At 44.5% G+C, this 25,679-nt stretch overlaps 1 protein-coding gene across 2 annotated transcripts in view; it reads left to right on the top strand.

The window, feature by feature from the left end:
* Window positions 1-1,658: 1,658 nt before the first annotated feature.
* The window catches only part of slc38a3a (solute carrier family 38 member 3a), a 37,861-nt gene continuing 13,840 nt past the window's right edge, over window positions 1,659-25,679 (top strand). Inside the window, exons 1-8 of one of the 2 annotated variants that reach the window (XM_060857921.1) lie at window positions 1,659-1,821; window positions 13,521-13,722; window positions 14,853-14,885; window positions 15,557-15,653; window positions 15,752-15,867; window positions 19,925-19,998; window positions 20,699-20,791; window positions 25,157-25,238. In XM_060857921.1, the coding sequence (XP_060713904.1) occupies window positions 13,607-13,722; window positions 14,853-14,885; window positions 15,557-15,653; window positions 15,752-15,867; window positions 19,925-19,998; window positions 20,699-20,791; window positions 25,157-25,238 (611 nt within the window). In that variant the 5' untranslated portion in view covers window positions 1,659-1,821; window positions 13,521-13,606. The remainder of the gene's footprint in view (window positions 1,822-13,520; window positions 13,723-14,852; window positions 14,886-15,556; window positions 15,654-15,751; window positions 15,868-19,924; window positions 19,999-20,698; window positions 20,792-25,156; window positions 25,239-25,679) is intronic. The other variant, XM_060857922.1, reaches the window with a different exon arrangement.

Below are 25,679 nucleotides of genomic sequence, written 5' to 3'. Positions count from 1 at the left end.
ATATCTCCTGCAATAAGTTTTATCTTTGCCAGCAAGCAAATTTAGTAACTTAATAACCAGCTAGCATTAATATTTTTTTGTCATTCGTACAGGTAATAGTCAGTATACAGATTGTGCCTGTAGATTTAGCATAGCTACCAGTTTACGCAACAGAGCTGGGGTGTTGCTAGCCACCCTGTTCGCTATTCTGTCTAGCAACATGTTCCTGTACTGAAGTGCTTGTGTTGCTACTTTTTAAAACAAATCCATCAACAGATTGCAAATTAATGCTATATTTTAAGTCGTTTGGCAGCTTTTTGTTTGCTAGTTTACTGCGATAAGCTTTTAATAAAGCTAAGCTAATCTTGCAGTGTACTAGTTTTTAGTTATTCTTTATCTGGCTGCTTTATTTAAATGAAATCTGTTGCAATAAAATGCGAGGTATTCATTTGTTCCTTGATCTTTTTAAACCAGTTTTTGTCAGTGTTCCCAAAGGAGAAGCACTGTTGTTTTTTAGGAAACACAGCTCCAGGACTGCTGCAGGAAACACAGCTCCAGGACTGCTGTGAGAAACACAGCTCCAGGACTGCTGCAGGAAACACAGCTCCAGGACTGATGTAGGAAACACAGCTCCAGGACTGCTGTGAGAAACACAGCTCCAGGACTGCTGTAGGAAACACAGCTCCAGGACTGATGTAGGAAACACAGCTCCAGGACTGCTGTAGGAAACACAAGTGACATTCATGTGCAGTGCTTTTCCATGAACACTGTGACACTGTGGTGATGGAATGTTCAGGGAGATTCAGTAATAATACAAGGGTCTTGGGCTGTGATCAGAATGATGAGAGGTGTGTTTGAGCTCGATTCCCACACGACACATGATGTGGTGATTAATGTCACATACGAGCGTTGTAAAGGTTCTCCTTGCGCGTGCACGGTGAGGGCAGGTGAGCGCGCCAGCAAGAGAAACGACACCCCGAGGTGGAATGACGTCACGCCTCGCTTTCGTCACGAAGAGCGTCAAATGACCCAGAAAGCGGGGTTGCCAGATTTTATCAGTCATTTCCAGTAAGTGAAATCTGTTCATTCTGGCAGCTCTTTTCGTTTTCATCTCTCTCTCTCTCTCTCTCTCTCTCTCTCTCTCTCTCTCTCTCTCTTTCATTTTCATCTCTCTCTCTCTCTCTCTCTCTCTCTCTCTCTCTCTCTCTCTCTCTCTCTCGCTCTTTCCCCGGGTTGCCATATTGGACCTTATTAAACCACCATATAAACCCATCACTAATACACATCTTCAGGTTGAGGATTTTTCTGCACCTTCATTATAACCTTAAGGGCAGGTTAATGACAGCAGTTAAAGACGTGTAATTAAAACCAAACGCATCATAAAAGACTGTTTACCTCTTAATTCACACTCAGCACCTCAAACTCCAGACTAATTAATTAACCTGATTGAAATGTAAATAATGAAGGAAACAATTTAAACTCCCGATCTACAGATTTACAGATATCACATTTTAGTGAATCTGACAGCCGGGGAAATGTTTTAATAGCACGGATTAAATGTCTGTTAATATAATAATTTAGCCTTTTAAGCAGACGGTAAGTTTTTTCCCCCGTCGGCGCGTGCGTTCCCGTGAGATGCACGCGCATCACGGGGTGCCGGTGAACGGAGCGGAGTGGGCGGAGATGAAAGACGGGGTCTCGTTACAGCCCACTTTAAAACCCTCCGCCACTTTCTGATCGGACAGTCTGACTGGAGAGGATTAGACCAGACCGTTTCATCACCAGCTCTGGAGGAGAGAACAGCAGCGTGAGGATCTTTCAGCTCTACGTTATAACGGCTCGGTAAGAGTTTTTTCCGGTATGGTGTCATTGATAGATCAGTCACATGTCGTTTACTTTCACCGCCGTCGCTTCAGCGCGAGTGTGACCTCGATTCTGCTCGGCAACATTTTATTTATATTGTATATATTGCCGTTAAACCGAATTTCCGTTATACTGACTTTTATACCGAATTAGGACTCTACTCTTACCGACATCCGTTATACTGACTTTTATACCGAATTAGGACTCTACTCTTACCGACATCCGTTATACTGACTTTTATACCGAATTAGGACTCTACTCTTACCGACATCCGTTATACTGACTCCAGCATCGCATTCTTATCATAGAGTTGCAGTTGATGGCGACCATAATTTCTTTTAATTTACCAACAGACCATACAGTATACTGACCCCCATTACAGGGTACTGACCCCCGTTACAGGGTACTGACCCCCATTACAGGGTACTGACCCCCGTTACAGGGTAAAGACCCCTGTTACAGTATACTGACCCCGTTACAGTATACTGACCCCCATTACAGGGTACTGACCCCCATTACAGGGTACTGACCCCTGTTACAGTATACTGACCCCCATTACAGGGTACTGACCCCCGTTACAGGGTACTGACCCCCATTACAGGGTACTGACCCCCGTTACAGGGTACTGACCCCCATTACAGGGTACTGACCACCGTTACAGGTGTAAAGACAACGGTTACAGGGTACTGACTCCTGTTACAGGGTAAAGACCCCGTTACAGTATACTGACCTCTGTTACAGGGTAAAGACCCCTGTTACAGTATACTGACCCCGTTACAGTATATTGACCCCCGTTACAGTATACTGACCCCGTTACAGTATACTGACCCCTGTTACAGTATACTGACCCCGTTACAGTATACTGACCCCGTTACAGTATACTGACCCCGTTACAGTATACTGACCCCTGTTACAGTATACTGACCCCCGTTACAGTATACTGACCCCGTTACAGTATACTGACCCCCGTTACAATATACTGACCCCTGTTACAGTATACTGACCCCGTTACAGTATACTGACCCCGTTACAGTATACTGACCCCCGTTACAATATACTGACCCCTGTTACAGTATACTGACCCCGTTACAGTATACTGACCCCGTTACAGTATACTGACCCCTGTTACAGTATACTGACCCCCGTTACAGTATACTGACCCCTGTTACAGTATACTGACCCCCGTTACAGTATGCTGACCCCTGTTACAGTATGCTGACCCCGTTAATGTATACTGACCCCATTACACTGTACTGACCCCCGATACAGGGTAAAGACCTCCGTTACAGTATACTGACCTAGTTACAATGTACAGACCCCAGTTATGGGGTACAGAATCCAATTACAGGCCACTGACTCATGTTACATGGTACTGACCCCCTTTACGGTGTACTGACCCCTGTTACATGGTACTGACCCCCAGTACAGAGTGTCAACACCGGTTATACGGACATCCGTTATAGGGTATGTTACCTGCTCTGTTACTTTATGTTACTGTAGTGTATCTGCTGCTGTTATAGTGTTTTATTATACTGACACTGGTTATATAGACTCCTGTTAATAAACACCTTTATTCAGGATGAATATATCAGCTACATAATTGCTTTGATCTCTAATGTTATTATTTTCATATAAAAGATCCCAATAATCATTAAATGAATTAGACTTATAGTGTTGTGAGTATATACTGCTCTTCCTTTATAAACCATCCACCAACCTGCTATACACAGCAATAATTCATCTAATAATTTAGAGTAATTAACTAAAGAAAAAAAAAGAAAAAAAAATGATCAAAAGGCATCATTTATCTTGTGCTCTGTTGAGATCAGATGCTGTGCCACCATGACACCATGATGGTGTTCACCTGGGCTGCAGGTGAGACACAGACGCAGGGTAAAAAATGATGATGAGTCACATTTTCAGCTGATCTGTCATTACCTGGCAGCTACATCAGTTGTGTCAGTGACTTTATACACTGCAGCGACAGACAGCTTTCTATTTTTGTTACATCCTGAAGGGTCATGTGATCTGATCATCATCTAAAATGATTCATGAGTGGTATTAAAACACACCTGGGGGTCGTCTGCCACTCAAAATAATGAACATGAAAACAAATAATTAATAATAGAGGCTGCTTCTGCCTCTAATCAAGTTTACTTGATGCCTTTAAGACGGTCTGAGCTTCACGTTTGGTTTTACTGAATTGGATTTCATGACAGAATGTGAAAGTACACATGGATTTATTGGTTGGAAGATTGCATGCGTGTGTGTTATATCTGCTGCCCGAAGGCTCTCGCTTGTATGAGGAAAAACCAAAGAAATAGAAAGTAAAGAATGGTTTCTTGCAGGGGTTTAATGACTGAGGGGTAAATGATGGTGGTAGCCAAGTGGTTAAGGTGTTGGGCTACCAATCGGAAGGTTGTGAGTTCGATTCCAACGTCCACCAGGTTCCCACTGCTGGGCCCCTGAGCAAGGCCCTTTACGCTCAGTTGTATAAAAATGAGATAAAAATAAGGGTTAAGGGCGTCTGCTAAAAATCTAGGAATAATAAATACAAACATTTCTCTCATATAAATGTACATGCAGTAAAACGGGTGGAGTTTACTCACTGAACCCACCCTCACTCAATCCTCCACCCCCACACTGGATCAACTAGAGTTATCATTAGCAAGGACTGAATACTAAGTGCTTAAAGCCAAGTTAAGTACTTAGTTGGCGTGGCTCTGTAAGCTTGCAAAATTTTCTTCACAATGATTTACGAGGATTTAGAGGAGTGTTGGGGGTGTGTATAAAAATGCCCCGCCAACCCAAACACGAACAAATGTTCCCGGACCTGAGGGCAGATTTCCAACTTGTTTTTTTCCCCCAGCCATGTAATATGTAACCTGTGCTGAGACTATGGTTTAAATTATTATTAAAAATCATTTTTTCTTCTTTTGAAGCCTTATTGTGTCGGTGTACGAAGCCGTGTCGGAGTGACATGAGGCTGTCGTGACAGAACTGAGAGGCCATTAGTCTGATGTCATTCTCTCTACGTTCATTCATCATGAGCCACTTTAAACAATCGCAGATCAGACAATCTGATGATCAGCTTTTCTTCCAGCCGTAGCCACGAGGACCACAGACGGGCATCCCAGTGAGACCGGGTATAAAAATATCAGGATCGAGATAAAACAATAAAAATGTAATCATTTATACAGAAGAGTCACGTGTTTACATTTCATTTAGGAATGTGTATTATCTGCAGGTTTAAAATGATTCACTCTCTGTTTAACTCCTCAAATAGTTCACCAAGCATGTGAATGTGTGTATACGCTCGTGTGTGTTGCCTCGGTCGTGTTACTCGGGGTCATGAAGTGGGCAGTGAGTAATGCTCGGATAGAAGTCATGCCCACTCCAGGATTCATTTCTGTTTTTGTCTTTTCATTCACACACTATGAATAGTTTGTAGTAGGAGTATGGATTCCTGCAGTCAGTGAGATCCAGAGCTTTTTACTGTTTACATGAAAGCTGCACATGAGCCTACGGGGTTTATGGCACTATGGTGATGGTTTAAACCTCTGTAAACCACTGGAGTAGGGGAGGTGGGGGTGGGGGGATGAAAGGGTTTATGCTAACAGATGAAAATGCATTTTAATCTGGATTTTGGGGAAAAAAATCAATGGTATTTTGGGCAAAGTCTGTTTTGGAATCAAGGTCGACATACTGGAAAGACCCATGAGTGTGTCACAAGTTAAACCACCAGCCACTAGTGTGTGTGTGTGTGTGTGTTTGTGTGTGTCTAAGTCGGGTGGTGGAAAATCTCACAACCCTGCATGCGGCAGTCACATGGAGGTCGCATTGGATATGCGGGTCTGTGTTTGACGGAAATCGGCACGCCTCACAGCAGAATTAGGGTCAGAGACACTGGTGCAGGTGTGTGTGTGTGTGTGAGTGTGTGTGTGTGTGTGTGTGTGTGTGTGTGTGTGTTTGAGTGTGTGAGTGTGTGTGAGTGTGTGTGTTCTGGAAGATTTAGAGTGGAAGTATAACACAAGCAGAACAGGTTATACGGATTCTACTGTAGTGAGACGAAAGCTAGAAAATGTTTTAATATCATTGTGTCTAATCTCAGTGAAGGAGGCGTGGCCTGTGTAACTAATCTCAGTGAAGGAGGTGTGGCCTGTGTAACTAATCTCAGTGAAGGAGGCGTGGCCTGTGTAACTAATCTCAGTGAAGGAGGCGTGGCCTGTGTAACTAATCTCAGTGAAGGAGGCGTGGCCTGTGTAACTAATCTCAGTGAAGGAGGCGTGGCCTGTGTAACTAATCTCAGTGAAGGAGGTGTGGCCTGTGTAACTAATCTCAGTGAAGGAAGCGTGGCCTGTGTAACTAATCTCAGTGAAGGAGGTGTGGCCTGTGCAACTAATCTCAGTGAAAGAGGTGTGGCCTGTGTAACTAATCTCAGTGAAGGAGGCGTGGCTTGTGTAACTAATCTCAGTGAAGGAGGCGTGGCCTGTGTAACTAATCTGAGTGAAAGAGGCGTGGCTTGTGTAACTAATTTCAGTGAAGGAGGCGTGGCTTGTGTAACTAATCTCAGTGAAGGAGGCGTGGCCTGTGTAACTGAGACTCAGTGAAGGAGGAGGAGAACTTTATTGGTCATCACATTTAGATATCTGCATTCTATCTGCATTCAGTTAGCATGAATTAATTAGAATTTTATAATTATTATTGGAAGTAATAATTAATCATACACTTTGGCAGTCCATCAAAGAGAGAACATTAATAATTAATAATTAATAACAATAAATAATTAATCCAAGACACTTTAAATGTGTTGCTGTGTTTCATCGTACATGATTGATGAAGAGGAAAGAATCCTCCTCATCACTTCTGCATCATGAATCTGCGAATTTTAATTGGCTAGTCTCTCCCTGTCATGGGCTGTGATTGGTTGAACCCCTGCTCCTTTAATATTTACACTAGCTGCTGTGAGGCTGTTGCCAGGATGCCCTTTTTTACCCATGTGACTTTGTGCACACTGGGACAGAGGACACAGAGGTTATGTCTTTGTGTGTAACCCGTGATTGGAGTTGGACGGTGGTAGGAAGTGGCACGGAGTGGCGTTGGAGGCGTCCAACACGGCACACAGGCGTTTGTTTGACTGGAGAGTTTACACACTCCGCTGTTGTTCTCACCAAGCGTTCCAACATCTGTAGGCTTTTCCTCCTTCATCATCATCAGCAGCTCAGCACCTGACCGACATGAATATCCGCCTTTATACTGGGGAAAGTCGAGTGAGGACCTCAGGGCAACTAAAGACACATCTAAGTTCTTATTTTTCCCCCAGTGGCGATTTACAGAAGCATGTCTTTGAGGCGTGATCATGTCCTAGTGGAAGTCGTATTTTTCCTTTTTTAAGCAGCTGCATCGTGATATTCTAAGATGCCTCTGCTGCTAAAATGATCGTCCCTGATACCGTCTCTGACAGTAACCGAGCGTTTCTGCTGTAACTCAGCGCTGACACGTCTAGCTCACGTCCAGCTCACGTCCAGCTCACGTCCAGCTCATGTCTAGCTCATGTCTAGGTCATGTACAGCTCACGTCCAGCTCACGTCCAGCTCACGTTTAGCTCATGTCCAGCTCACGTCCAGCTCACGTCCAGCTCATGTCCAGCTCACGTCTAGCTCACATCCAGCTCACGTCTAGCTCACATCTAGCTCACATCCAGCTCACGTCCAGCTCACGTCTAGCTCACGTCTAGCTCACATCTAGCTCACATCCAGCTCACGTCCAGCTCACGTCCAGCTCACGTCTAGTTAACGTCCAGCTCACATTCTGTGCTTCAGGGACATCCTTTACTCTCCATTATTCTCTTCCACTGACCTTGGTGTTTTAACCTGCACAAGCACTCAAGAGTGTGTGTGTATGTGTGTGTACTGTATATATATGTGTGTGTGTGTACCTGTGATGCTCATTGTTCGAGGAGATTGAGTGCTATAAATAAATCCTGTAACCCCATGACTCATTCCCCACACCGCTCCCTGAATAGTTATACTGTGCGTGCAAAAGTATATGCACCCTTGAAACTGTATGGATAGTTTTTGCCATAGTCTAACAGGATTTTTAACGCAACACAACGTCGTAACACAACAATCCGTGACGAATAACACACTTGGGGACATGGTGCTATAGGAAAGTCAACATTTTAGTGGTGGTGTGAAAATCTGATTATTAATCGGATTCTGTTCATCAGCTAGACGAGGATGTAGGTGTTAATATTATTACTACGTTCTAGCAGAATCTATTTTAGCTGGATTCAGGCATCAGTTCAAGCTTCAGCTTCTGGTTACTAGCACAGAACCTCTTCACTAATCCCCCGTGTTGAGTGTTGCACGAACACGCCGGCTGCATGCGGTGCTCTTTTTTGGAGCCGGTGTGCTGCTTCCTTTAGCACTTTCAGGTCGGACCAACACGCTGCCGACATATTTATCTGGATCGCTTCTCTTTCATGTGTAGTAGAACAGATGGAGGCCCGCGGTGTCCTTGCCGTTTTCTGGTACGTGATGTATAGATCTTCTTCGCACGTCATCGCCACGTGACCCAGTCTCGTGCACCGTGGCTATTTTTAGACACGCTGAACGTGTTGGACATGCTGATGTGTGAATCGCTCTCGATGCATCCTCCAAATCTCTCCTACTCTCCACTTCCTGTGTGTGTGTATGTGTGTGTGTGAGTGTGTGAGTGTGTGTATGTGTGTGTGTGGGATAAATATGATCCCCTGGAAAGCTATCACTGTTTCTTCAGGGTTTTTTTCTCAACAGAGGGTTCGAATTGTATGACAGACAAACAAATTTGTTGGTAAAATCGTTCACAGGAAAGTTTGCGTGACAAAAATTGCGTGTTGATGAAAGTTGTTGATTTTCTTCTTGTCTAGTTTTCGCTCCTGAATTTGTGCGAATTTGAATATAAGAAGATTCACACACCTGAACTTCGACCTTGACGTCCATGTGTGACCGCAGTGCTGTGTGACTGTATTACAGAAAACAAAACAAATCCATAACATAAGATGTATGAGACTAGTTGTTATGATGAGGACAAAAGTAATAGCACCCCATGAAAGCGGAGTGAGTTGTGTGTATTTTATAGCTGACTCACTGCAGTAGATTCAGCGCATGTGCTGATGTTTTTTTGTTCTAGTGCACAGCTCGGGTTTAAACCGAGTGAATAACCTATTAATAGATGCTACTGACAGGGCTTCAAATCCAGAGGTGAGTCACTGAGAGGTAAGTTTTTCCTCCTGAGGTCAGAGCTTCATGGTGCAGTGAAGAGGAGCAGATGTTCAGAGACTCAGTGTTGCATGAGACAGGTTTAGATCTCCGTAATGTTCCAGTCTCCTTCTGAGCTCCTGATTGGACACTTGTTAGGTAAAGACCTCGGCCAGGAGCAGACAAATCCAAAAGACTGAACACAAATCTCAGGCATGTGATCAAAGCTTAGAAATTCCAGCACCAACAAAGAACAATAAGCACACACACACACACACACACACACACACGCACACACACACACACACATACAGACAGAAAGCTGCTGCTTCTCACACACCTGGTGTAATCAAACCAAACCCAGTCAGATGTGAAATTATTTTAATGAGCAGGAGGTGGATTCATGTGGATTATAAACCAGTCTGGAGTGTAAATACACAGAGATTCGTAACAGCTTGAAGATGAGGATGAGAAACGTCGGTCATGTTCTCCGGACAGGATGAAGAGTTCTGCTGCTGCTCAGAGTCGTCCTTTTCTCCAGGATACGAATAGCGTGTGTGTCGGCTCATCTTACATCCTCGTGCATCCTCGTCTCTCGTCTTCTATAATGTTTCAGATAAAAGATGTTTGTCACCTGCTCGTTAGCCGCTCGTAATTACGTTTACAACAAAAAAAAAACAAACCCACAGGACTGTGTGTCACCGTGGAAACTGTCCTCGTGTCCTCACTAGCTGATGAATTTCCAACTTGTCCACTGCTCATGTCCAAGAGAGAGGTAGAGAGACTGAGAAGGTGACCTGGATATGAGTGTGTGTGTGTGTGTGTGTGTGTGTGTGTGTGTGTGTGTCATACTAACTAAAAGGAAGAAGACAAGCGAGGAAAAGAGAACGGAAAGGGATGAGAGAGGGGACGACACGAGATGACACAGCACAGTAGGAGAGAAGGGAAAGGATGCTTAATTAGTGCTGTGAGGAGGATTCCATCATACACACACACACACACACACACACACAGCTGGCCTGGCTTGATCACAGTGGGAAGAAAGATTGTTGGCAAAAAAGGGCAGCACATTTTTTTTACACACTCTTTCTCACACACACACACACACACACACACATCTGCGTGATAAAAGGGCACTGCTTTATCTCAGTGACCTCCAGCTGCAGCTGAATCCACGTCACCGGTGTGCAGATGCATCAGCTGAATCTCTCACACTCTAACACTTTCTCTTCCTCTGTGTGTGTGTGTGCGAGAGAGAGAGAGAGAGAGAGAGAGAGAGAGAGAGAGAGAGAGAGAGAGAGAGAGAGAGAGAGAGAGAGAGAGAGAGAGAGAGAGAGAGAGAGAGAGAGAGAAGCAGACTTTTAAATAAAAATTGTATAAAGCTTCATATACTATCATATTTATTTACTTGTTTATTTGTTTAATTCTATAAAAAAGCAGGATGTGATCTCAGTTAATTGGCAGCTTAAAAGTGTGTGAACATTTTTGTGAAGATCTCAGGAGTAACACACAGCATTAAATAAATCATGAACTGATAAATTCACTCAAATATTCAGCACATAAATCTGTTCCTCCTCCAGCTCTTAGTCCTGAATCATTCTGAACTGAAACACAAGGCTGTTTAGAATCGACGCTTGTTGTATATAATCACTGTGTGTGTGTGTGTGTGTGTGTGTGTGTGTGTGTGTGTGTGTGTGTGTGTGACATCATTGTGTGTGTGTGTGTGGCATCACTGTGTGTGTGTGTTTGTGTGTGTGACATCACTGTGTGTGTGTGTGTGAGTGTGTGTGTGTGTGTGACATCACTGTGTGTGTGTGTGTGTGTGTGACATCACTGTGTGTGTGTGTGTGTGTGACATCACTGTGTGTGTGTGTGTGTGTGACATCACTGTGTGTGTGTGTGTGTGTGTGTGTGACATCACTGTGTGTGTGTGTGTGTGTGTGACATCACTGTGTGTGTGTGTGTGTGTGTGTGTGTGTGTGTGTGTGTGTGTGTGACATCACTGTGTGTGTGTGTGTGTGTGTGTGTGTGTGTGACATCACTGTGTGTGTGTGTGTGACATCACTGTGTGTGTGTGTGACATCACTGTGTGTGTGTGTGACATCACTGTGTGTGTGTGTGTGTGTGTGTGTGTGTGACATCACTGTGTGTGTGTTTGTGTGTGTGACATCACTGTGTGTGTGTGTGAGTGTGTGTGTGTGTGTGACATCACTGTGTGTGTGTGTGTGTGTGTGACATCACTGTGTGTGTGTGTGTGTGACATCACTGTGTGTGTGTGTGTGTGTGACATCACTGTGTGTGTGTGTGTGTGTGTGTGTGACATCACTGTGTGTGTGTGTGTGTGTGTGTGTGACATCACTGTGTGTGTGTGTGTGTGTGTGTGTGTGTGTGTGTGTGTGTGTGTGTGTGTGTGACATCACTGTGTGTGTGTGTGTGTGTGTGTGTGTGTGTGACATCACTGTGTGTGTGTGTGTGACATCACTGTGTGTGTGTGTGACATCACTGTGTGTGTGTGTGACATCACTGTGTGTGTGTGTGTGTGTGTGTGTGTGTGACATCACTGTGTGTGTGTTTGTGTGTGACATCACTGTGTGTGTGTGTGTGACATCACTGTGTGTGTGTGTGTGTGTGTGACATCACTGTGTGTGTGTGTGTGTGTGTGTGTGACATCACTGTGTGTGTGTGTGACATCACTGTGTGTGTGTGTGTGAGACATCACTCTGTGTGTGTGTTTGTGTATGACATCACTGTGTGTGTGTGTGACATCACTGTGTGTGTGTGTGTGACATCACTGTGTGTGTGTGTGACATCACCGTGTGTGTGTGTGTGTGTGACATCACTGTGTGTGTGTGTGTGTGTGTGTGTGTGTGTGTGTGTGTGTGTGTGTGTGTGTGACAACACACTGTGTGTGTTTCGTCTCCACTCGCTCCCGCTGCCCGTCACTGACAAGTTCGTCCACCGGTTGAAGGACGGCATGAGAGTGCAGGGCAGAGGGCCGAATAACAGTTGGCAGCGCGACCGTCTCGTCCCGGCGCCATCCAGAAACGTGACAGTCGCGGTCTGATTTTTATGGTTTTTCTCGTCTTTACAATTAGCTCGGTGATGAATTACCTTTTCAGCCCTTAGAGTGTCCCTGGAGTTGAGGAGGCCTCAGAGCTGCAGAGATGCCTGGCACAATCAGCCCACTGTTCACCCGGCTGTTCCCAGGATACCACACACACACGCAGCATTGTGTGCATCCCGCTTTGCTGGCTGGCCACGTTGTCCGGCTTTAGCCAGAGCGCCACGGTGCCTAATGTGGGCCGGATCGCACCAAGAGAGCGCTTTCGAACCCCCTACTCGTTGACCTAGGATAGAGGGCAGAACTCCTATATTAACAGGGTCAGATAGTGTGGAGAGAAAGGAGAGGACGGGAAAGCGGGGGTGGGGGTTGATGAGGGGTTTGAGCGCTGCTGCTCGAGGGGCGCTCGCCGATGCCAGCTAATAGCTCGGAGCTCGGAGTGAGCACGCCTGTTATGTTAAGCTTCTCCCTAATTAAAGAAAAGAGGGAGAAAAATAACGGGTTAGAACTGGATCTGATCTGGTCCTGGCTGGTTCTCCTCAGCACGCCGCCCCTGTTTACGCTGGTGGGAATTACGCAGCTCTGCCACTTTAGACGTGAGGTCAGGAGCACCGGGGCTGTGGGGCTGGTGGTGGTGGTGGGAGGTTCGGATTAACAGGAAACGCATGTCACTTTCACACACGGCGTCTTTCACGGCCGCTCGGACCTCCAGCAGGTTTGTCCTTAGTCATCCACAGGGGTCCGTGACGCAGAAAACCAGCCATAGAGACATCAGGAAGAAAAACAAGCCATCAGCCAGGCTTCCAGGCCCCCGGCTTAGAGATCAGGGTTAAACTTCTTTAACATGCCACTCAGTCGTTTCCTCCTTCTCACGGTGAACCGGTTCCTCTGCACACAGCAGGAACACAAAGATCTAACGCTGTACATTCGTCTGTCTGTTTAAAGTTTTCAATTTCCTCATAAACCTAAAAGACTGATTAATAAAAGCTAGAAATATAGATGAACATCAGGTCAGTGTCGTATCACGTCACTACACGTCAGTGTGAAATTCATGCATTAGGATTGTTTTATGAACTAAAATGTAGGTGATTATGATCATCCAGGACGCGAGCGACCTCTGTGAGACGTCGTATCCACTCCACCTGCTGCTGTGCTGCGTTACAGGGTGGAGGAACTGCAGCTTACTGAATATATATTAAACCAAATTCTGCATTTAACCAGAACTTTTTCTTCCTGTTATATAAAAGAGTTTGGGAACACATTTTGGGTCCAGGGTCAGTGTCTGCTCTCTCGTGCTCACTGGCACATTCCCTCCAGGTCATCATGAGAAACCAGTGTTTTATTTATTAACGATGTGAATCCACTCGTCCCTGCAGGCATCTCAGAGGAGCTGGGAATCATCGAGGGAATCTCTGCTGAAATCCGTGTGCAGCTTCTGGAATAAATCCCCATCGTCCGAGTCATGGATCCGGCGTCGGCCGAGATGAACGCGCTCCCTAACGGGAAAGGGCACGAAGGAGGAAACGAGACGATGGCCACGCCCACCTCGACCAAAAGCCAGTCGGACGACACGGCTCAGTGAGTGAACAGCAACTCTGTGTGTGTGCGTGTGTGTGTGAGACATCACTGTGTGTGTGTGTGTGTGTGTGTGTGTGTGTGACATCACTGTGTGTGTGTGTGTGTGTGTGTGTGTGTGTGTGTGTGTGTGTGTGTGTGTGTGTGTGTGTGTGACATCACTGTGTGTGTGTGTGTGTGTGTGTGTGACATCACTGTGTGTGTGACATCACTGTGTGTGTGTGTGTGTGTGTGTGTGACATCACTGTGTGTGTGTGTGTGACATCACTGTGTGTGTGTGTGTGTGTGTGACATCACTGTGTGTGTGTGACATCACTGTCTGTGTGTGTGTGTGTGTGACATCACTGTGTGTGTGTGTGACATCACTGTGTGTGTGTGTGTGTGTGTGTGTGTGTGTGTACATTTATTACGATGCTGCTGCTTTTGTAGGATGTGATCAGAAGCCTTCAGACCTGATTGATATTTAAAGCAGAGATTTCACACTCCTTCTTATTTGTGTGTAAGTTTTATTGACGTAAAAGTTTTACACTTTATTCATTAGCTCTTGAAGCCATTTTCAATAAAAAATTATTTTGGAGTTGACAGAACAAAGAACTTTGGGAGATTATATACTTCTGAGGCTTCTGTGACTCTTTTCGGGTGAAGTGTCTTTGTCTGGACGAGTGTGTGTGAACCGAAGCTGTGTGTTTGTGGTGTGTTACAGCCGGCCGTGTGGTCTGCAGCCACGTCGTCTGAACGAGGTGAAACCCAGCGTGCATCACCGTCGTATCGCACGTCACGGATCGGAGCAAAATTGCTCGCTAAGCACAAGTGTCATGCCTTTTTGTTGATGAGGCAAAACAAGTGCATGTGCGTGAGCGTGTGTGTGTGTGTGTGTGTGTGTGTGTGTGTGTATGATTGCTACACACGTTCGATGCAGCCGTGAGTCCTTGTCCAAACTCTGCTCCTAACCCTTGGCCCCGTTCCAGCATGCACAGGTTTACACGGACCGAAGCAAAAAACGTGTTTTTCACAAAACGCAGGAGTTTCACCTTTAATAAGGATTTCTGTGTGTGTGTGTGTGTTTGTGTGTGTTTTTCCTTTTCTGTGCTAACAATGGATGCCGACTCCACGCTCGCTGCTCTGCCTTGTAGGGAACTCGTACCTAATAGTACAGAAAATTCCAGGTATGTGGAGATTAGCCTTGTTTTTCTTCTCTTCTGGCTCTGTGGCTCTTAGTTACAGTTCAGTCTGCAAACATCAACACAGTGCGGATGTGTGACGTGTTTCACTCTGCTGTGAGGTTTTAAAGTCAAGTTTTAAAGCCACTGATAGCAGATTTAGATGGTAATCGGATACGGATCTAACATCAGATAACTGGTTAGTTGGATATCCGGAGGTCTGGATAAACATGGTCTGGATAAACACGGCTGTCGGTTTCTTTAACGTGTTACTGTGTTCCGTGTACAGATAACTCCAGATATCGGACTGTATCCTGTGGCAGAAACACTCGAATATTTCATCTCAAATATCATAGTAGTCAGAAATAAAGCTGTGGAACGGAAGACAGAGATGAATAAACAATTTACTGTATGAAATAAATCAGGCAGATTTAATATGATGTCACGTTGAGCCTGATGAATAAAGCTGATGTGGGAATTAATCACATTATTTATTTGTTTGTTTGTTTGTTTGTTTGTTTTCCAAAAAAATAAATAAACCCAGTAGAGTAACATGGAGTAAAATATCTCTCTGCAATATTTTCCTACAAATTGTCATGTAAATGTGATGTAATCTGTACACACAGTATATATATCTGTGTGTGTGTGTGTGTGTGTAACTGTGTGTGTGTTTTTAGTTCCAGCAGAGCTACAAGAGACCCCGAAACCACCCTGGCCGAGAGCACAGACTTCCTGTCCAATGGCGACGACAAGAAACCGCCGCGATTCACAGACGTAAGATTCCGTGTTAGTGACGTCTGCGTTTCACGTCGTATTTACTACCACAAAGTGTTGATTCCTTCTCTTGTGGGTTGTTGTTCTTTTCTGATCAGTTTGAAGGAAAGACTTCGTTCGGGATGTCGGTCTTCAATCTGGGAAACGCCATCATGGGCAGTGGAATTCTGGGACTGGCCTACGCCATGGCCAACACCGGCATCGTCATGTTTCTGTGAGTCTTCACTCAGTAGTGTGTGAGGTGGCGTCTGTTCGTACGCACGAGGAATGAACAGAAAACCAGCTGATCGATCACTCAGATTAGGTCGCGAGCGTTTATCAGGGGCTTATGATGTGCTTATGACGGTCTCTTATCTCCAGCCTTCACGCACAGCTGTAATAATGATGTAGAATAGACTTCCTGTTTATTATCGTCACTCCTTTTGAAGCTGTGTGTGTGAGGGATTATGATGAAGAGGTTTTTGTAACTCAACACACACACAGTGTCACACTGATTATACTGAAACGTGACATATTTGTAAGGTAAAAATCTTACAGTTCATTTACATACAAGGAGACGCAGCGATGTAAAAGACTCCCTGTGATTTTGTTCACCTTCCCTTTTTAATTCTCTTCCCGATTTCAGCGCTGTATTTGTGACGGCTCTGTGTTTCTTTCTTCTTCCGTAAAGGACAGAGATGAAATGATTGAAGATGAAACCGGTACAAACTTCTACAAACGTTATTTTCCTTGATCTTGAGTTTGTAACTGTCTTCCTTTGGACTTTTCTAGAAGGATCTGTGTGTTCAGAAGCTTTAGGGATTTCAGGAGAACATGTGCAGCTGCTATCGTTTATCAGGATCGATGGTGAACTCTTCAGCTCTGTCAGCTCTGTCTCTCAGACTCTCAGATCGCTTACATTTATATTTATGTTTATGTTTTACTCGTTTTTTTCTTTCTAGTCCGACGTCCTGGCTTCGGCCCTGTGGCTTCTTTGTGGTGAAGGTAACATAGCCGCCTTAGCCGGGTTCAGTTCTCCTGCCAGAGAGTAAATTAAGCCTCTGCTAATGCTGTTTTTATGAGGAAATTCACATGGATTGTGGGATTTGTTTTTCCAGCTGACATTCAGCATTCGGTGTTCCACAAGCTGGCCGTCTGGGAGACCTGAATCGCTGCCAGCTAGCATGGGCTACGATTTACCGTCATGCTAACACTGCGCTTTAAAGGTGTACTGTGATTTCTATCTAAACAAGGGACGAGAGGTGGCACGAAAAATATAATAAAACACCTCAGGTAGAAATCACATGGTCGTGTCATCGAGCAGCTTCTGATACGGATGTTCATTCATTCATTCATTCATTCATTCATTTTCTACCGCTTATCTGAACTACATCGGGTCACGTGGAGCCTGTGTCATCGGGCATCAAGGCAGGATACACCCTGGACGGAGTGCCAACCCATCACAGGGCACACACACACACTCTCATTCACTCACGCAATCACACACTACGGACAATTTTCCAGAGATGCCAATCAACCTACCATGCATGTTTTTGGACCGGGGGAGGAAACCGGAGTACCCGGAGGAAACCCCCGAGGCACGGGGAGAACATGCAAACTCCACACACACAAGGTGGAGGCAGGAATCGAACCCCCAACCCTGGAGGTGTGAGGCAAACGTGCTAATGAACGAGTAAATGTTTTTCCCCGATTGTTGAGAAGCACAACCGAAAGTCACAGCATGACTTTTAATAATATAATAATTATAACACGTCGCCCACTCGAGTGCTAAAGACTCCCACTTAAGAAAAGAAAAGAGAAGTGATTGCGCTGAAACTTCTTTAAAAGGAGTGACAGAAGATTTAAAGCCACGTCTTCCTTATAAACCCACAATAATGAGATGATGAAGCCCTATTAGGATGTCTGTAAAGTGGGTTTTATTTGTACCTTTGTTTTTGTTTATTGTGGGATGACGTCTGTGTCCAGATTATCCGTCGGCTTCCTTCGCTTGCTTGGTGTTAAACGGCTCTGGCGCCGACAGAAGCTTCACGCCGTGTCTGTAAGCTGTAAAACCCGAGAGATCTTCCTTGGCATTTAGGAGCGTTGAATTATGCAGGACGAAGCTGCGGGGGTGGTGACAGAGAGAAGATATGAAACCGTGGAGCGGAGAAGGTGGATTTTTAAAATCTGTTGGCGATTTAGTGTTTTGATTAGTGACCTGTGAGAATGGTGAGCAGCACAAGTGATATCTAACATTATGGAGAACGAGAAAGCTCTGACTCTCCTCGCCTCGACTCTCTGCTGCGTGCTTTAGCTCGCCGTGTCAGTCTGAATCATAGCAGCACTTCCCTGAGGCGACTGAGGTCCTACATAACGTGCCGTCTGAACCTCACGACTCTCGCAGTCACACCGCATGACTCGTGATTCATCCGAACGACGGCGTAATACAGAAAAGCCGTCACGTGACTCGATCGTCAGCCTTGACTTCGGCTGATTTAGATACCGATCAGATGCAGGCTTCACGCTTTAGCACCGTTTTATCATCTCCTCCTGATACTGGAGGATCAAATGCTCTGTGGAAATGAACCGTGTTGGAGAAGCGTGACGTCTTACCCCCACCAGCCTGTCACGTGGCTCCTCCTGAAGAATAAACTCTATTCCAGCAGGATGGAAGCTCAAAATCTTCACCCATGTGCCCAGGTTTATGTTATAGAGTAAAACTGTCATGGTAGTGACTAATTAAGAAGGGAGGGATAAATGGCCTGACGACTCCTGCAGACTCTTGCACTCGCAGACTGAAAATCTCAAACGCAAAAAGAGGAAAAAAAAAACAAAAAAAAAATGACTGAGCAGAGTTGAAGTGGGGGTGAGGGACATGCTTGGCAGAGAGATGGCTGACCGACTCGGGCCAAAGACATCAAGACTCTCTGTAACTGTACAGAAAGGCAAAGAGAATAAAAGAGAGAGAGAGAGAGAGAGAGAGAGACAGACAGACAGAGAGAGAGAGAGACAGACAGACAGACACAGACAGAGAGAGAGAGACAGACAGACAGACACAGAGAGAGAGAGAGAGAGAGAGAGAGCGATGGACAGACAGACAAAGAGAGAAACACAGACAGAGAGTGAGAGAGAGACAGACAAACACACACAGAGAGAGACAGACACAGAGAGAGAGAGACAGACAGACAGAGAGAGAGAGAGAGAGAGAGAGAGAGAGACAGACAGACACAGAGAGAGAGAGAGAGAGACAGACAGACACAGAGACACACACCACACACAGAGAGAGAGAGAGAGAGAGAGAGAGAGAGAGAGAGAGAGAGATAGACAGACAGAGAGAGAGGGAGAGGAAGAGAGAGAGAGAGAGAGAGAGAGAGAGAGAGAGAGAGACACAGAAGCAGAAGCTTGTTAAAAGAAACTTGTTAAAACTGAAAAAGGCTTCCAGTTGTTTTGGTCATTTTCTGATCCTCAATCAGATATCAGAGGAATATAAACACATCACATCCAGCAGCTCGAGGCGTTAATCAGTGTGTGACCTGAAGCTTCCACATTCATCTTCTAAATCTGACCTTGTTGTGTAACTTCACACCACCACAGGACATGTAACTCAACACAAACCTGCTTCATACCCGACCTTTAAATATTCAACTGTTTCAGTATAATCGGTTTTTGTCGCCTAATGACAAAAAAAAAAGGGATTTAAATATTTAAATATTATTTAAATATAGTTCCCGCCCCTTAATTTGCATACTTTAACTAACTGGGCGTGGCACTGTGTGGTTATTTTTATCACAGCTTCAGGTGTGTTTATTGGTTTAACCAGGCAGCAGAACTCAGAATTCCAGGAACAAAGAGGAGATCAGGAAGTGTGCGGCTCGGTGCTGCATACAAACATGCAATACATCAGACACACACACAGGACGTACAAATACACACGCTGGTCAGACTCATTAGCTCCCACAGCGACAGGGAGACGAGAACACACAACACCGTGCTGTTAGAAGATCCCTGTCTCTCTGCACAGGTGTGTCATGTTTTATCTAAGAGCTTTTGGGACGTGTGTTTTGTTTAGTGTTGCTGTAGCCACGCCCCTTTCCACTACAGTAGCTGATCTGTTAGCAGAGTATGGCCGTGATTGACAGGAGAAAGAGAGTATGCCCCTCCCACACAGAAAGAACTTTATTTTGTAAAGTATTTTATAAAGATTTCTGTGTATTTTTCCTGACTGTAACACTGTAGTAGTGTTAATAATATTAAGCAGGTGCACCAGGTGATTAATGCCGTGTGTGTCTCAGGTTCCTCCTGACGGCCGTAGCGTGTCTCTCAGCCTACTCCATCCACCTGCTGCTCAAAGCCTCGGGCGTCGTCGGTGAGTCTCACGTCTGATCTCAGCCCGGGGTTGTGTGTACGTCCAGAAGCCACCAGGCTCCAAAATTAGCTGATTTGTTCATCATTAACAGTGATAGAGACACTGTTTCCATGACGATAACAATTTACCTGAAAGTGGTTGGTGGTAAAGGAGGTGAATGTGTTCTAAAGAATGAGAACAGGTTCATATCTCTCTCTCTCTCTGTCTCTCTGTCTTTCTGTCTTTCTTTCTCTCTCTCTCTCTCTCTCTCTCTCTCTCTCTGTCTCTCTCTCTCTCTCTCTCTCTCTCTCTCACACACACACACACACACACCTAAAGAATCTCAGGCACAGATTTTACTCGGCCAGCGCATGAATTCTAGGGCGTGAGCTAAAAATAGCAGGCATGTGTAATTGACTATGGCTGTCTCATTTTCTCACCTCTGACTGTCTCGCTGTCTCACACACATACATACACACACCCACTTTTTTAGCACACTAGGGCGTGAGCTAAAAATAGCAGGCATGTAATGTGTAATTGACTGTGGCCGTCACACTGTCTCACCTCTGACTGACACCATCGTCTGAGCTGAAGCAGGCGGCTAAAATAAAAACACTCAAAAAATCTGTGATTTAATACACTGAGTGCCTTTGTGATGTTGCATTGGCTTCATTAATTGTGTGTGTGTGTGTGTGTGTGTGTGTGTGTGTGTTTACTGCAGGTATCCGTGCATACGAGCAGCTTGGATTTCGAGCATTCGGTACACCGGGCAAAATGGCTGCCGGCATCGCAATCACACTGCAGAATATCGGAGGTGAAACCACAATGTCGTACAGTAACAAGGACCTGTTATAACACACACACACACACACACACACACACTCATATATACACACACACATATACACACATATACACACACATATACACACACATATACACACACACACACACATACACACACACATACACACAAACACACATACATACATACACACACATACACACATACATACACACACAGACACACACACATATACACACACGCACAAACATACATACACACACATACATATTCCCACACACACACACACACACAAACATACATATATACAGTGATACCTCAAGATACGAGTGCTTTGAAATACGAATTTTTTGAGGTACGAGCTGTGATTCAACCAAATTATTGTCTTGATATACGAGCAAATTTTTGAGATACGAGCATCTGAGCCGCCGCCGCCGCCGCCGCCGAAACAAAGATCCCCAACAACCAAGTGTGTTTCCACTGCACGGTCGATAAACAGGAAGCCATTCATTTCCTATGGAGAGTCGCAAAGGCGCTGTGAGGTGATGACCATCTGCGGGTCCGTAATTTTCGGATACGTTTTAAGCGTTCTGATATTCCGACCGGACAGGTTTTAATTAAAACGACCGGCAGATGTTATTGAGGAAAGAGTGACAAAAAAGGCAAAAACAAATGAAGAGAAAAGCGATGAAGAAAATTAAGCAAAATTAATGTAAAGAAAACAGAAATTGTAGCAATTAAGTTCAGTTCAGTTAAGAGAATTTCAGTTCTGTCAGGACCACTTTGTCAAAAGAGAATTTATTAGATGATACGCATACAGTTAATGTTGGTGATATGGTTCTGTTCTGGGCAAGAATCCACGCGCCCGTCCGTGCGCATGCGTGGTCAGAGTGCGGAGAGCCGCGAAAATAGAATAAACCCCCCGTATAACAGAACCACTAATCATGTATGTAGTATATTGTACAGCGCACATATACTTATGTTATATGTTTATGTTAAATAGTGCCCGCTTAGAGGCGGAGGGATTTTCTGGGAGTGGTGTGTTCTGGTTCTGTGAGTTTGACTGATGAAGGTTGTGGCCGGCACTGCTGTTGTTAAATAAAGAGTAAACAGTCTACTTGCCTGTTTTAATTCCTCTCACCTCAATGCACGTCATACATATATATAATTGCAAAACGAAAATACTACAATGTATAGTATTAAATATGCTCGCTTACGAGTTTTTGGAAAGTAATAAATGAATGAATGGATAAATAAATAATTAAATAATTAGAGAGAGAGAGAGAGAGGGAGAAAAATATGTGGAGATTTATGACGTAAACTGGTACAACGAACACAGGTTCCGGCTCGGTGGAGTCGGGGTTGGAGGAGGGAGTTTAGATCGCAGCAGCAGCGAAGCGCTAGAGCGGCTCAATGAATGGGAATTTAAATGGTCGGTAATATGGAGGTCGTAACCGGATTGGTGCGCATCGTGGACAGCTGATTAACAGCTGATGCACGCTTGACGACGTGACCTGTCAGAACTAACGCGATGCTTGTCGTTAATTAAGTTCGTTAATTTTAGTGAAGTTTAGTTAAGTTCCATTTAAGTGTAAAGTAGCATTAAGAGTGTACAGTAGAGTGTACAGTAGAGTGTACAGTAGCGAGTACAGTAGAGTGTACAGTAACGTGTACAGTAGAGTGTACGGTAGAGTGTACAGTAGAGTGTACACTAGAGTGTACAGTAGCGAGTACAGTAGAGTGTACAGTAGCGAGTACAGTAGAGTGTACGGTAGAGTGTACACTAGAGTGTACAGTAGCGAGTACAGTAGAGTGTACGGTAGAGTGTACAGTAGAGTGTACACTAGAGTGTACAGTAGCGAGTACAGTAGAGTGTACAGTAGCGAGTACAGTAGAGTGTACACTAGAGTGTACAGTAGAGTGTACACTAGAGTGTACAGTAGCGAGTACAGTAGAGTGTACAGAAGCGAGTACAGTAGAGTGTACAGTAGAGTGTACAGTAGTGAGTACAGTAGAGTGTACAGTAGAGTGTACAGTAACGTGTACAGTAGAGTGTACGGTAGAGTGTACAGTAGAGTGTACAGTAGCGAGTACAGTAGAGTGTACAGTAGAGTGTACAGTAGAGTGTACGGTAGAGTGTACAGTAGCGAGTACAGTAGAGTGTACAGTAGAGTGTACACTAGAGTGTACAGTAGCGAGTACAGTAGAGTGTACAGTAGCGAGTACAGTAGAGTGTACACTAGAGTGTACAGTAGCGAGTACAGTAGAGTACAGTAGCGAGTACAGTAGAGTGTACAGTAGCGAGTACAGTAGAGTGTACACTAGAGTGTACAGTAGCGAGTACAGTAGAGTGTACAGTAGCGAGTACAGTAGAGTGTACACTAGAGTGTACAGTAGAGTGTACAGTAGAGTGTACACTAGAGTGTACAGTAGCGAGTACAGTAGAGTGTACAGTAGAGTGTACACTAGAGTGTACAGTAGAGTGTACAGTAGAGTGTACACTAGAGTGTACAGTAGCGAGTACAGTAGAGTGTACAGTAGCGAGTACAGTAGAGTGTATAGTAGAGTGTACACTAGAGTGTACAGTAGAGTGTACAGTAGAGTGTACACTAGAGTGTACAGTAGCGAGTACAGTAGAGTGTACAGTAGAGTGTACAGTAGAGTGTACACTAGAGTGTACAGTAGCGAGTACAGTAGAGTGTATAGTAGAGTGTACACTAGAGTGTACAGTAGAGTGTACAGTAGAGTGTATAGTAGAGTGTACACTAGAGTGTACAGTAGAGTGTACAGTAGAGTGTACACTAGAGTGTACAGTAGCGAGTACAGTAGAGTGTACAGTAGAGTGTACAGTAGCGAGTAAGTGAACGAAAGTGAAAGTGTACGTACGAGACAAAATTCCTCCTGTTTACTCCTCCCTCAACCTCCGTGCACATCTTCTGTAAAGTAAAACCAGTTTATTTTTTTAACATTCTCTTTTATTACTGTATGTTTTTATACTATATTTGTCATTTATAAATACAGTACTGAACATGTTTCATATTCAAAACACATAAACAAAACAACTGGAGTGGAATTTTGCGAGCTGGAACGGATTAATGGGATTTCAATTCATTTAAATGGGGAAAATTGTTTTGAGATACGAGCAATTTGAGATACGAGCAAAGTCACGGAACGAATTAAACTTGTATCTCGAGGCATCACTGTATACACAAACACACAGACACAGACACACACAAACACACAAACCTACACACATACAGACACAAAAACACACACAAACATACACACGCACATGCACACAGACACACACACACACTTTGTGTTGAGGTGTTGAAGATTAATAACCTGTGCCCAGACGAACTGCAGTCGAATCTAAAGTCTTTCTCTTTCCTTTCCCTCTTATTCTCTTTTCCTCTGTCTATAAACACTGATTTTTTGTGCAGTTCCAGACTGATTGTTGTTCTGTGTGAATGAAAAGACCACTGACCTGTAATTTTACTCAGGAAAAAAAGAGGAAACGATTAGAACAGATAGAAGTTTTATTTTATTATTTATCATAAAGCTGTTCAGAGCTTCGATTGACTTCAGTTTGTAAATTGTTCACCAGTTCATCAGTTCACACACACATCAGTTCACACACACATCAGTTTATACACACATCAGTTCACACACACACATCAGTTCAGTTCACACACACATCAGTTCACACACACATCAGTTTATACACACATCAGTTCACACACACATCAGTTTATACACACATCAGTTCACACACACATCAGTTTATACACACATCAGTTCACACACACATCAGTTCACACACACATCAGTTTATACACACATCAGTTCACACACACACATCAGTTCAGTTCACACACACATCAGTTCACACACACATCAGTTTATACACACATCAGTTCACACACACATCAGTTCACACACACAAATCAGTTCAGTTCACACACACATCAGTTTATACAGTTTTCCCGGCTTTATTTCTCATCCTGGCGATAATCCTGCAGCACAACTCCATCCTGTATCACAGCATTAACATTAACATTGTGTCGTCTCTGTTTATGTTTACTTTCCTACAATTGTCCTTATTTTAGGAATTTGATCAGTGGATTTTTTGAAGTCCACAATGAGATAAAAAGCCTGACTGCTGTCTGGGATGGAATCACGTTTCATCAGGATAAATATAGAAAGTTTAGTTACATATACTTCCAGGATAATAATCACAATCCCCTATGGTACGGGTGTGTATGGCAGATTAAAGTGTGTGCGTGTGTGTGTGTGTGTGAGACACTGTTTGACTCTCTCTCTCTCTCTCTCTCTCTCTCTCTCTCTCTCTCTCTCTCTCTCTCTCTCTCTCAGCCATGTCCAGCTATTTGTATATAGTGAAGTATGAATTTCCTCTGGTCATTCAAGCCTTTCTCAAGGTGGACTCACCATCCGGGTAAGTGTGTGTGTGTGTGTGTGTGTGTGTGTGTGTGTGTGTGTGTGTGTGTGTGTGTGTGTGTGTGAGACCCTTATTTCCAAACTCTGCCTCCTGACAGCACTGTAACACCAGTCTGTTGTTCAGATTAAAATATAAAAGCCGAGTCCAGTCTGTGCTCAAGATTTATGAGCCGATCTGATCCGGAACACTGAGTCAGGAAAAGCAGGATTCTGTGGTTATAACTGTGTCACTGTAGAGGAGGGAAGAACACATTTCAGCTATGAAGTATGACTGGAGTGAGCTGTTGTTATACACACACACACACACACACGCACACACAGACACACGCACGCACGCACACACAGACACACACACACACACACACACACACACGCACGCACGCACACACAGACACACACACACACACACACACACGCACGCACGCACACACAGACACAC

The sequence above is a fragment of the Tachysurus vachellii genome, chromosome 22 (genome assembly GCF_030014155.1).
Source record: "Tachysurus vachellii isolate PV-2020 chromosome 22, HZAU_Pvac_v1, whole genome shotgun sequence".
NCBI lineage: Eukaryota > Metazoa > Chordata > Actinopteri > Siluriformes > Bagridae > Tachysurus > Tachysurus vachellii.
This window is presented reverse-complemented; position numbering and strand designations above follow the sequence as displayed.